Source organism: Hemitrygon akajei, chromosome 3, assembly GCF_048418815.1.
Source record: "Hemitrygon akajei chromosome 3, sHemAka1.3, whole genome shotgun sequence".
Lineage (NCBI taxonomy): Eukaryota > Metazoa > Chordata > Chondrichthyes > Myliobatiformes > Dasyatidae > Hemitrygon > Hemitrygon akajei.
Genome location: NC_133126.1, coordinates 70356255 through 70369651, shown reverse-complemented (window position 1 = coordinate 70369651; position 13397 = coordinate 70356255). Strand labels below are relative to the sequence as shown.

Sequence of the window (13397 nt, the reverse complement as noted above, 5' to 3'; positions counted from 1 at the left end):
CCATCTTGTAATTTGTGGCATAATTCTTAGCATGGTCTTCCCCAGTTAAAGTGCCATCAAGGCTTCATGTTTCACCAGCAATTCTAGAGGGCCAAGGCCCAAAATGTTGACTCTTCATTTCCCTCCATAGATGCTGCCTGACCTGCAGAGTTCCTCCAGCATTTTGTGTGTGTTTATCAGGATTTCAAACACCCCTACTTTCTCTAGTGGCTACAATTAAACCTACAAGTTTTTGCGGAGGAATTATTGCCTTTAAACACAGTGTTGTATGGATGTAACAATACCCGTTAGCTTTGGAAAACTGAATTTTAATTCCAGAAGGTTCCTACTCCTATATTTACACATTAGTAGATGGTTGAACCAGAACAATGCATGTCACCTTGTTGGCACACACATTCTGCACATTTGTTGACGTACTGAATTTAGCCTTTGGTGTTATTTCAGACATAATATAAATTATTTAAGTACCTGATGATGGATATTGTGTAGGTCGTTTTTCCCAATTACATGACAGTCACTGGGGTGTTCATCCATTGATTTCTTAAATAAATTCTGCATTTTAAAAAAAAGGCATGTTGTGCAATATCGTTAACTCAACAGCTTGATTTCTGCAGTAAAATATTACTCACGTCTTCTCAAAGCTCATCACATTTGGACAAATCGTTAAGCTTTGACACACAAGGCCAACACCAAAAAAGGAGATACTAAGCAACCTTCAAGCTCTTAATAAGTTGAACTTGCCTCCACGAAGCATGAAAAGTTGGAGCAGAGGAACTAAAAACATATCAGTCAAGGTCATGATAGGACTGAACTCAGTCAAACAAAATGCTTATTCCTTTTTGCTTTTAACAGAGATGTCATGCAACAGTCTGTTTTTCAGTTAATGTGAAAGATGTTGAGAATCATGAAAGATTTTTAGCAAGTTATTTTAAGATTGTCTCCAGAGACACTTTCTCATCTGTCCTTTCGGTGGATTTAAAAGAAGCTCTGACTGTCTTATAACTTATCAAACCATTGCTGTTTGTGGAATGTTGCTTCCACAGGATTAGCTGCTGGTTTCTTACATTTCAATAGTGACCACAATTCCAGAGTGTTTCATTGACTGAAAAGCACTTAAAGACAACCCCCGACTGTGAAAGGTGCTGTATAAATAGAAGTCTGTCATCTTCCTTTCCTATAAGGTAGACAACTTACTGATTTTGTGCAGAAGTAAATTGTTGCAAATGAATTTTACATATTATCCAAATAACTAAAAATACACAGTTCAAAATTGACACTGTTCTAAAGCCATACTGATAACTCTCAACGCATGGAAGTGTTACAGAAATAAGTTTCTTTTCATAAGTTGGAGCAGCTGTTTTAAGACTTTTTAAAAGTTATTCTCACTTCTATAAAACTCTGTCATCTGTTGCTGTCAATCTACAGGCTTTGAACCAGCTGTTTGAGAAGATCATGGCTCTTGACATTGATGAGCGTCACCTTCTTCGACTGGGTCATGGCGAAGAGGAGCTGGAGACTGAGAAGGATTTTAGCAGGTGAGCAATTTGGAGTATTATAATTTAATAAAAGTTGCAAAAGACTGAGACTATCTGACTGGAATTGAGACTGCAAAGTCATACAATAATGCCCTCTGAAAATCAGATTTAAGGTTTAGGAAACTGGTCTTTGAAGTTGTTTTGTACAAATGTGAAGTAATATTCTTATGTTGCAGAATTAATGCAAATCTGTTGTATAAATTCAAAGCTTAATTGGAGCTATCTTTAAAATTTTGCTGTTATCTTTGTTGATTCTTATTGTACCTTCTAGATAAATTAATAAAGACTTTCTTATTGATTTACCTCATTTATTCATGTGAAGAAATATAAATTAAATATGGATTCAATGTTTCAAGAAGAAAAACAGGCCATCATAGGAATAATCTGTTCATATATTGAATCAGGACAAGTGGTTTTAAACTATATTTAATTATTGAGTATAATTTATCCCTTACAGTTTACATTGCAACTATCTTTAGTTTGTGTCTGGTCTTTGTTTGTTTTTGCTTTTTTTAAAAACTCTGAATTTATGGGTCATGCTTCAGCAGATTTAGACCAAGATGGGCAAAAATGGCAGGTAGAACTTAAGTGGAAAATGTTAGGTAATCCATTTTTTGTTACACAGTACCAGTGACCCCGCCGCTGCCTATAAGGAGCTTGTACATTCTCTCCATGACCGCGTCAGTTTCTTCCCACAGTCTAAAGATGTACCGGTTGGTAGATTAATTAGGCATTGTAAATTGTTCTGTGATTCGGCTAGGATTAAACTTGCAGCTGAAAGGGCCGGAAAGGCCTATTGTTAAAGGTCGTGCTGTGTCTCAATAAATAAAGTGATGGTGTTCAAAGGCACCAGGGATTGCTTGTACTCAGTTATTACACTTTACAATATAAAGGTCTGTTTTCTAGACTCTAGTGGTAGGTTTGGTACTTTAGATTTTGTAATAAATTTTGTTGCCTCATTGTCTCTTATATCTATTTGGTGATCAAATGTCCTTAGATATGATTTCACAGAATATGTCAGATCATTTATGCCCATTTTTGTGATTCTTCCACCTTTTATTCACATAAAGCAAAAATGAAACAGTGAAAAGCATTAAAGTGAAGGTACTGGACAGCTGAAAACATTCCTTCATTGTAGCTGGAATTAAAAATGCAATTTTCTGTCCAAAAGTACTAAAGTCCCTTCAGTAGGAGGACTTTAGCCTCTCGAGTAGCCACTTTTTCAGTACTTTCTCAAAGGCAGTTTGAGATGGGTTTACTTTTAGTAAGACAACTCTCAGTATCATACCTAGTAATCAGAGAAAATGTTTGGCAAAAAAGGTGTTGCTGAACTGTTGTTAAAACTAAAGTTGCATTGGGTAAGTTATGCTGCATGTCTAGCAATGTAATTCTTCATTATTCTCTGCCTCCAGGCTGCAGCCTATAAGATGCAACACATCACACAAGGAGTGCTTTGTGAAATGAGGGAGTTTATTTTGCAGCTTCACTTCTCAAAACCATTTGATAACTGTTTGTCAGATCTCAATATTGTGGCTGAGCGGACATGATACATATTTAGAAAATGGTGCTCTTCAAAAGTAGGAGTTGAGACATTCTACACTATTACTGTGCTTGCTGTGGCTTCACGAAATACTACTTCATTATAGGTCCTCCAGCCCACCCACCATGGCACTCTGACTAATAAAATAGGCTGTGCAAAAAACCCTGGATACCTTGACCCCATTCCTAACTCCTGCCCTCCCTGTTTCTGTGTTGAGAACTTTGGTTTGCAACTCTACCCTCCACAGGAGCTCTCCATGTTTGGCTGCATGTGCTTCAAAAAGTCAGTGATTAACATTGGACTTAGTACCATGCAGAAACGTCTGGGCTAGTGAGAGTTGTGCAGTCAAGCCAAAAGAGGGGAAGACAGTGGCATTCTTCACATCCAAGAGATGGTGATGAAAGAGATCATTGCATTGTTGTTAATTCCCAGCAATAGCTCTCACGCAGTGCTGGCTGCCATGCAACCCTGAGTACCACAAATTGCTGAGAGGGCATATCACTCATCCCAGCCAACCCAGCGCTACTCCTCACAAGTAGACTTTCTGCACCGAGGGTAGGTAATTCATCTCTGGATTAGCACTGGGTTCCTAGCACCCAGATTCTCACACAGCTGTAGGTAGCAACAGCAAGAACAGGGCTTTGTACCAATTTGCTGGTGGAACACAGCAGTATTTTGTGTGCGTTGTTTGAATTTACAGAATCTGCAGATTTCCTCGTGTTTGTTCTTTGTACCAATTTCATAGGGACTACCACCAAGCACACTCTCATTCCTGGCAGTGCATTTTGGGCACTAAACAAGGTGCCACTGTATAAAAGGAACAAATTTTCTCTGAAACTTACAGGATTGCATTTGTCATGGAAGTACTTTGTAACAACACAACAATAACATTCATAAACTAGAGAAAGCAATTGTGCACACTGTTCTGCTGAGCAGTTGGTGAAATTGAAGGTTTCCTGTTTTATAATATGCTTTGTATCATTTAAATTAATTCTAATATAGAGAAATATGAGGTGATGCGTTTTGGTAGGAGAGTGAGGAGAATCAGTGTTGATACTGTTTTATAAAGGGTGTTGGAGAAGAGGTACCTGGAATGTGTATCAATAAAGACATTAAAGCAGACAAGTCATGTTGTATGTTTATAAAATACGAGTTTGGACTCAGCTAAAGTATTGGGTTCAGTTTTGGTCAGTTCTTAATTGGAAGGATGTGGAGACATTGAGACGATTCAGAAGAGAATAACAAAAATGATACTTAGGATGGGGGACTACAGTTAAAGGACAGATTGTGAGGCTGGGATTATTTTTGAAGAAGTGAAACTCAAAAAAAATACGATGGAGGCATATACAATAATGGAGGACCTTGACAAAGTAGACAGTGGCAGACTTCATTTTGGTGGAGGGATTGAGAACTAGAGCTAACATTTACAAAATAACAGGGGAAACATTATAAAACATATGCAGTGTGGCAATTGCCTGCAAATGTAATAGATAGATTCCATTCAGCAGAAAATTAGATAAATATGTAGCTGTGGCGACCCACTTCCCAGCACTGCATGTAGCACACCGCTACATAGCAAAGAAAATGTGCAAGTCTATGGAGAAGGAGCTAAAGGATGGAGCCCGTGAGTTTCTCTTACAGAGAACTGGTTCAGACGTGATCAGTCTCCTGTGCTGTAATTATTCTTTAATTCCATGATAGGTGCTTTACAGATGATAAATTATTTGAAGTTACTATTAAAAAAGCAAACATAGCATCCCTTTTATATTTAGTAGTATTCAATGAGTAGTGTCAGGATGAATCAGTGGCCTAATATCTTTCTAATGGTAATGATTAAGAATAGAATTTTGGCTAAGACACAAGGAAAATGCATGTTTTACTTTGAAAAGCTTCTTGGTTCTATACTTTTCTATCGTATAGCTAGTTTAATTTCCTACCTGAAGGAATATGCCTGCTTCAATCAGCACTCTCTCAATCACATATAGTGGAAGGTCAGCCAAGATCAGATACATGAACAATGGAGTGAAGTTTGAATCTGCAGTCAAGAGCAAAAGTAATTGAGCCAAATTGATTACTTCGAAAGAACTGCTTGTGTGTAATAATAGCTGTGATTTTTATGTATTGACCAGCTTCCGACCTAGTGGGCCTTAAGATTTTATATTTTGCACTCTATAAGTTTAAAATTCTCAGATTTGTGCTAAATTGTTTTCTGTTTTACCATTTTATTGTTACCTTAATTGTGTACAAGCAGCACTGTATTTGTACTTGATTATAATCCAGATATGTAGTTTTAATTGTGGGTAGATTTCTATACCTAGCTACAGCAATCTTACTTGTTAATAATAGATATGGCCGAGTGAATTATGTGCTGGCTCGGAGACTTGAATTGTTGCGTGAAGTAGGGCGATTACAAGAGAGTCTCGGGGTTCCTGGAGATGTCTCGTATACCTGTGAAACAGCTGGACATTTTTACCTGTATCAGGTAAGACATAGCTATATTACCTAAAAATATCAGGCCCTATTTTTAAGAATAGTATCCAAACTCAGTGTTTGGTGGCCTGTTTATTGATTTTTGTTTGAGCGCTTAATGCATTTTCTGATTAATGTTCCGGTAATCCCCACGTGTTTGTTTATATGTTCAATTACAATGTCTGGTTGCATGACACACTTGTTTTAAATGGGCTGTAAATGTGACACTACTACCTTTATAAAAATTTGATTTAAACAATTAATAGTTCTTCCTGCCCCTGAGTCCTCATGTCCGCTCATCCTCCAGCCCTTTTATCTTCATCCAGATTTCAGCATCTCTATCACGTTTTAAATGATTTACCATTCATATTTTAATTAAGGATTTAATTTTTAATGTTTGAATCAATTTTTATTAGGTCTATTCTTAATGATTGTTTCAGCCGTGTATAACAGTACAGTTATCTTTGTTTTCATTCAGGTGATGTCTCGTTGGGAAGAATATCTTAGCAAAGTAAAAGCCAAAAGTGGAAAGTCTGGTGATGTTACAGCAGTGTCTGAACATTTTCCATTCCATAAATACTTTGCCAATGCACCACAGCCTATTTTTAAATGTCAATCATACGAAGAAGATATGGAAATAGCTGAAGGGTGTTTCAGGCACATTAATAAAATATTTACGCAGTTGGAGGTAGGCCATGTTTTTAAGAATAGTGATCATCTTTTCATTTTCACTAACTAACTGTGTTGTCCATATTTTCACCAGTCACATAATGAATAGATATATAATTTGTTTTGGTGTTGCTAAACTCAAAATGTACAAAAAGATGGTGTTCTGAAATGGGATTGCATAACTTCTTTGTTACGTGTCAGATTTGTTGCGATGTGCTGATGTTTATTATTTCTTATTTGTCAAGTCATTTTAATAATGTATGAAATCACAACATTGTTCCAATCATTAATTGTCTGATATATTGGAAATTCTGAACAGATTAGAATATGAAAACTACTGTGAAGAGAAACCATTAGTACTGATGAGTGAAGGAGAGAAACACCCACCATTATTGTTTGATGCTAAAATCATTTCTACTTGGTCCATATAATTTGGAGGACGTTTTCAAGTTTCATATAGTTCTGTAACCACAAATATAAGGAAGGCCCAGCAATATAAACTGGTTGTGCTGTGCAGAATTCCTAGAATGCAAAGATAACCTCTTACGTTACTGTAAATAACATTCTTAAATCTTTCAAACTCAGTTCCCACAATAAACATAAGAATTTTATGGGCCTTTTTGACTTTGAAATTATCTCATCAATTTCCATTGCTGCTGTACTTGTTTTCTCCAGCCCACCTATGCAAACTTGAAATTTAAATGATCCCTGTTTTAAGCCTATATTGAGAGTGCTGGCCACTTTTTCATATGGTTGTCATATATTCTATCCACAATTTACTCTTGGTCATGTTTCCTAAAAATCTCTTTGAGTTTCTCCAAATGGATTTTCTCCCCTGAGGTGGTATTACTGTGACACAAAAAAAATCACTGATTACATCTGATTTAATATTATTCAATTGTAAACAAATGGGACAGCAGAAACCTGATTGGATGAGGACTAACACATCAAGAGGGACTGACAACAGGGGTATAAATATTACCGGACTAGACATGCCCAGGCATCATCACTGATGGAGATGGCAGAGTCTGTTATCAAAATGTTGGTTAAAGTCAATACTCGTACCCAGCTGGATGTCTGAGAAGAGTTTATTCATTTAATATTATTATTACAGCAGTAATCTTATATCTTTACAATTTTAAACAAACTTCTCACTAGCCTCAGCACTGACATCCATTTAGGTAGGAAGTTACTCACCTGCTTATATCGTCGATAATTCAACTGAAGCCTCTGTATCAATTACAGTAACTTTTCCTATATTTTAAATATTCCTTTGTTATCACTGAAGGATCTATCCTTGACCATTGCCAGTTCTCAAATATGTGTTGGATGTCTGCAAAGTTGGGGCATCTACCTCCATCCGCTGCAAAAGGCAGGATCTCCCAGTGACCACCCATTTCAATTCGACTTCCCATTCCCATTCAGACATGTCAATCCATGGCCTCCTCTACCCCACAATGATGCTATACTCAGGTTCAAGGAGCAACACCTCATATCCCATCTGGGTGGCCTCCTTGATGGCATGGACATCAATTTTCTTTACTGTCCAGTAGATCTTTCCCACTCCCCCTTCTCTCTTTTTCCATCCCCCATTCTGGTTCACTCTCTCGCACTCTTCTGACCTGCCCACCACATCCTCCTCTGCTGCTCCTCTTCCTTCCCTTTCTTCCACAGTCCATTGTCTGTTCCTACTAGATTCCTCCTTCTTCAGCCCTTTATTTCTTTTATCTACCACCTCCTAGCTTCTTAATTCATATCTCCCCCCCCCAACCACCCACCTTCACTCTCACCTTGTCATACCCATCACCTGCCGTCTGTACGCCTTCCCCGCCCCACCTTCTTATTCTGCTTTTGCCCTCTTCCTTTCCAGCCTTGGTGAATGGTCTTAGCCCTCCAGCATTCTGTGTGTGTCACTCAAGATTTACAGCATTTGCTTAATCTCTTGTGTTTAACATCATAGAATTACTTTCCACATGTACATTGGCAATGCCCAGCTTTATGCAAAGCTACTTCCTTTTATCTTGGGCAGTATTAGATGAGCAGAAATTTCTTGAATTAGATATTGGAATGACTGAAAACATTGGCTTTAGTTTGCAACACAAACTGCATTCCTCAGTCACCAGACCTATCCCTCTCCCTGATCTGAATCTGAACTGAACTAAACTAAATTCTGTCACCTATGTCCTAACAAATGCTCAAATCTTGTTCTGTCCCTCCCTCTGAGGTCACCCACCTTGGCTCACAGAAAAGTTAGGCTTCAATTAAAATTCTGTTCCGTGTATGCAATTTGCTCCAAGGCCACACCTGAATGCTGAGTCTGATACCAAATAATGTAGCAGCATCCTAAGTATTTAGCTGATCCAGCAGAGATCAGTTTAACATTTCACCCAAATGCTGGGAACTCCAACCACGCAACATTGAAGTGTCAAGTTTTCTTTAGTCCTGGGGGTTGGAAGAAATAGTTATTAAATAAAGGTCCATGAATATGTATAGAACAAATAGTAGATAAGGAGTGAAAAAATATAAAATTTATGTACTGGAAGATCACAGATAGATTAAATTGTGAGTGGAAAATTGTTTGTATTAAACGACAAAGCTAAGAATGCACAAGTAGACATAAAAAGAGTTCCTTTACTGTCAGGAAAAAGTATTGTAGAGTTGTTCATGCATTTTAAGCATCAGCTTCCACTGAAGTACTTGGAGACGAGGACATATTTGGAAAACTATACCAAGAAGCTTAATGTAACATGGCATACTTTGTCACAGATTGTCACTGAGATAAATCGGAGCATCATTCAAAGAGGAGTAATATATGTATAAGGATACCTTTTTTAAAAAAGAATGAGATTAGAATTGTTTCAGCTGTTCAGCACGTCTAAGCTGCAATTTCAATGGACTTTCTTTTTCTTAGAATATCAGAAAAGGTTTTCTTAATCTACGCCAAAGGGACAATGCCTTCAAAAGAAAGACAAAACATTTTTCAATCTCTATACGTTTGCTTACACTCGCCTAGTCCCACTGGCCTGCACTCAGCCCATAACCCTCCATTCCTTTCCTATCCATATACCTATCCAATTTTACTTTAAATGACAATACCGAACCTGCCTCTACCACTTCTACTAGGAGCTCATTCCACACAGCTACCACTCTCTGAGTAAAGAAATTCTCTCTCGTGTTACTCTTAAACTTTTGCCCCCTAACTCTCAAATCATGTCCCCTTGTTTGAATCTCCCCTACTCTCAATGGAAAAAGCCTATCCACGTCAACTCGATCTATCCCCCTCATTATTTTAAATACCTCTATCAAGTCTCCCCTCAACCTTCTATGCTCCAAAGAATAAAGACCTAACTTGTTCAACCTTTCCCTGTGCTGAAACTCAGGTAACGTTGTAGTAAATCTTCACTGTACTCTCTCTATTTTGTTGATATCTTTTCTATAATTCGGTGACCGAAACTGTACACAATACTCCAAATTTGGCCTTGCCAATGCCATGTACAATCTTAACATTACATCCCAACTCCTATACTCAACGCTCTGATTTATAAAGGCCGGCATACCAAAAGCTTTCTTCACCACCCTATCCACATGAGATTCCACCTTCAGGGAACTATGCGTAATTTGAATTCCTAGATCACTCTGCTCTACTGCATTCTTCAGTGCCCTACCATTTACTATGTATGTCCTATTTGGATTATTCCTACCAAAATGTTGCACCTCACACTTATCAGCATTAAACTCCATCTATAATAACTAGATATAACATATCTAGTTATTATATTGCTCTGGAGTACTTTCCTTTTTTTAAAATTTGATTCCTTTTAAAATTTGATTTCTCGGTCATTTCTGCAGGAATTTCGGGCTTTTGAGCTGTTGCGCAGTGGACTGGACAGATCTAAGTATTTATTGGTAAAAGAAGCAAAGATCATTGCCATGACATGTACTCATGCTGCCCTGAAACGACATGACCTAGTAGAGTTGGGCTTCAAGGTAAAGTGTAATTGAATCTTTTAACACAGTAATTCTTGGAAGAGGCTCAAATATTTTAGAGCTGCTTATCTCTTGATAAATGAAGCATGCAGTATTTTAAGCCTGTTCCTTTGTACAAAATCATTTGTGTACTTAAAAACCAAATATGAAACCTTACATTCACTGAATGATTATTTCCAAACATTTTTAATTTAAATTTGCAGTTAAGATTTGAATTTACAATTTAAATACAAAGCAGGCAGCAAAGAATGTCATTTATATTTAGGTTGTAATCTTATGCATTTGATCTCAAAATAGTGGTACAATAATGTTATAGTATATCCTTATATATATGAAACTAAATTTGGATTTGTTTGTCAACAGCAAGAGATCAACACAAAATACTCATTTTTGGAATTGGACCATAGACCATAAGACATAGGAGGAGAATAAGGCCATTCAACCCATTGAGTCTGTTCTGCCATTCCCTTATGGCCTACTTTGATTCCAGATTAATAAATAAATTCAGTCTTGTTTTCTTTTCAGTTTTAGTCTCTTTCCCAGATCTTTTAGTCAGATTCCCAGAAGTGCATGTGACATTCCTCCAAATCTCTTACAAGTTCAATGTTAAGTCATTTTATTTAGTTTCCTTTGTATTTAAAGCTACAAATCTATATCCCTATATGTATGCCCTTTCAAACAATTTTACTTCCAGTGTTACCAGACGTAATTCAGAGTTGATCAATAGGTGAATGATGACGGCCTGTTAATTTGAATTTTGGACTCGCTGTCCGAAGAATAAAATCCACTGGAATTATGAAATACAAAGCTTACCTTAGTTTGCCAGAAATGCTATTTGAAATCAGATTTGTATAATTAGCCTGTGCATTTTTAAATATTGCACTATATTAGGATCCCAAAAGGGTAGAGGAGAGAAAGTTTTACCTTGCATGTGAATCTGTGATGCCTAATGCAGGAGTACTTTGATATTATGCTGCTAACCAGGTTGACCACGTGTTCTATCATTTGGACTGATGTAACTCTCTTAACTGGACCCACAATCACTAAATCATGTTTACATACTTCAATTAATCGCTTTTTGGTGGGTGTGATGAAGAGAGGTTTCTTTTATATTTGTATGTTTGTATTCAAAAAATTATCATCTTTTGACAGTATGACAACATCCTAATGGAGGAAGCTGCACAGATTCTTGAGATTGAAACATTTATTCCACTCCTACTGCAGGTAATAAGTCATTAAGTAAAATACCGTAACCACAACTAAGGCTCAGTTGCTGGGAATGGCTTTGGTCACTACAGGCAAAAAATTTGTTGGTACTCCTCAAATTCAATTTAGTGTTGTGCATCTAAGTTGTTAACCTGACTATAACTTCATAAGTGGTGACATCAGTGCATTTAACTTCATAAGCGAAAATAAGTTTTTTTTAAGATTGGCTGATCACTAAATGACAAAGAAGCAAATCATTGATATTGATTCTTTTAATGCTGTCTGTGTGGGTAGTCTTCCAATTTTCACAAAGTTCTTTGGATTAGAAATATCTCCTATATTTGTATTCTCAACAGAACCCTGAAGATGGCTTCAGTAGACTGAAGCGTTGGATTATGATAGGTGATCACCACCAGCTTCCGCCTGTCATTAAGAACATGGCTTTCCAAAAATATTCCAACATGGAGCAGTCCCTGTTCACACGTTTTGTTCGTTTGGGTGTTCCAACTGTGGATCTTGATGCACAGGGCAGAGCAAGGGCAAGGTAAAACAAAGAAAACTTACTTTGTAAAGATAGCAGGACCTGCATTTCATAACTTTGAGATAATGAGACAAATAACTACATATTTTCTTTGAAGTTACCGGGGCACTGAGAATTAAAACAGTGTGCTTCGAGCTGTACCACAGGATCATTAACATCCACTGCAATGGCAGGTGGAGCCACTCTACTAGGTCTATTCACCTACTGTACTACAGTATCACAAAATGGAAATGCTGAATATCAGAAATGCCATTTTTGTGATACTGTAGTACAGTAGGTGAATAGATTATCTACTGAAATGCCCACAGTGGGGTTACCAACTCAACCATTCTTTGAAACCATATGAGATTTTTGAAGAAGCAGGAAATAGCAATGCGTTTAAAGGAGTCCATTTATTTAAGCACGTCAGATTATTATAGTATTTATTCAGCGCAAGTGGCCGTTCATTAGTGACGCAGAGCAGGGTTTAAAAAGAGCTTGGATACTTTTCAGCTTTTTTCTCAGCAGGTGCCAATCAGTTTTGGGGCCAGTAAAAAGAAAGGAGATGTAAGTGGAGTGGCCATTATTAGAGTGGTCCAGCTTTGGGCAAGCACAGGAGGAGGTTCTAAGTAAGAAAGTTTCTACCAAGCTTTTTTTTTTCTGTTAGTACATAGCTAGTATGCTGAGAATGGAAACCTGAGGTAGTTGTATGTTCCTTGTGTGAGATGAGGGAAATTTGAGAGACCTGCAGTCTCCCTAAAGAGTACATTTGCACAAAGTGCATTGAGCTGCAGCAGCCTAGTAACCGTGTTAAGGAACTGGAGCAGCAGTTCAATGACTTTTGGCTCATATGGAAGAATGAGAAGTTAGTAAATAGGAGCTAAAGGAAAGTAGTCACCCCTGATGAATGTCAGGAGGGGGAAAGGGAATAGGCAGGCGGTCCAGAGTATCCCTGTGGCCATTCCCCTCAATAATAAATATACCCCTTTTGATACTATGTTGGTGGGGGGGGGGGGGGGTACAAACAACCAGGGGAAGTTTCAGCAACCGGGTCTCTGACACTGAATCTGGCTCTGAGGCTCAGAAGGGAAGTGGGGAAAGAGAAGTGCAGTAGTGACAGAGAATTCCATAATTGGAGGAAACAACACACACAAAAAGCAGTTTCTGTGGACGTGAAAGAGACACCCGATGGTATGTTGCCAGGGTCAGGCATGTCTCAGATCGAGTCCACAGCATTCTAAAGGGGGATATGAACAGCCTGAATCGTGGTACATATTGGTAGCAGCAACATAGGTATGAAACGGTAAGAGGTCTTAAAGAGAAAATACAGGGAGTTAGGCAGAAAGCTAAAAAGCAGATCCTCCTCCAGGGTAGTAATTTCTGGATTGTTGTCTGTGCCAAGTACCAGTGAGGCTAAGAATAGGATAATTTGGCAGGTGAATGGGTGGCTGAAGAATTGGTGCAAGGGGCA

At 37.9% G+C, this 13397-nt stretch overlaps 1 protein-coding gene and 1 long non-coding RNA gene across 3 annotated transcripts in view; one reads left to right on the top strand and one right to left on the bottom strand.

Moving 5' to 3' along the window:
- The window catches only part of LOC140725095 (uncharacterized), a 128743-nt gene that overhangs the window by 25895 nt on the left and 89451 nt on the right, over positions 1-13397 (bottom strand). The gene's annotated exons all lie outside the window — the stretch shown is intronic.
- The window catches only part of aqr (aquarius intron-binding spliceosomal factor), a 76761-nt gene that overhangs the window by 50638 nt on the left and 12726 nt on the right, over positions 1-13397 (top strand). For both annotated transcript variants that reach the window (XM_073040095.1, XM_073040094.1), the window contains exons 25-30: positions 1426-1535; positions 5422-5557; positions 6023-6232; positions 10063-10200; positions 11353-11424; positions 11763-11950. In XM_073040095.1, coding sequence (XP_072896196.1) covers positions 1426-1535; positions 5422-5557; positions 6023-6232; positions 10063-10200; positions 11353-11424; positions 11763-11950 — 854 coding nt within the window. The remainder of the gene's footprint in view (positions 1-1425; positions 1536-5421; positions 5558-6022; positions 6233-10062; positions 10201-11352; positions 11425-11762; positions 11951-13397) is intronic.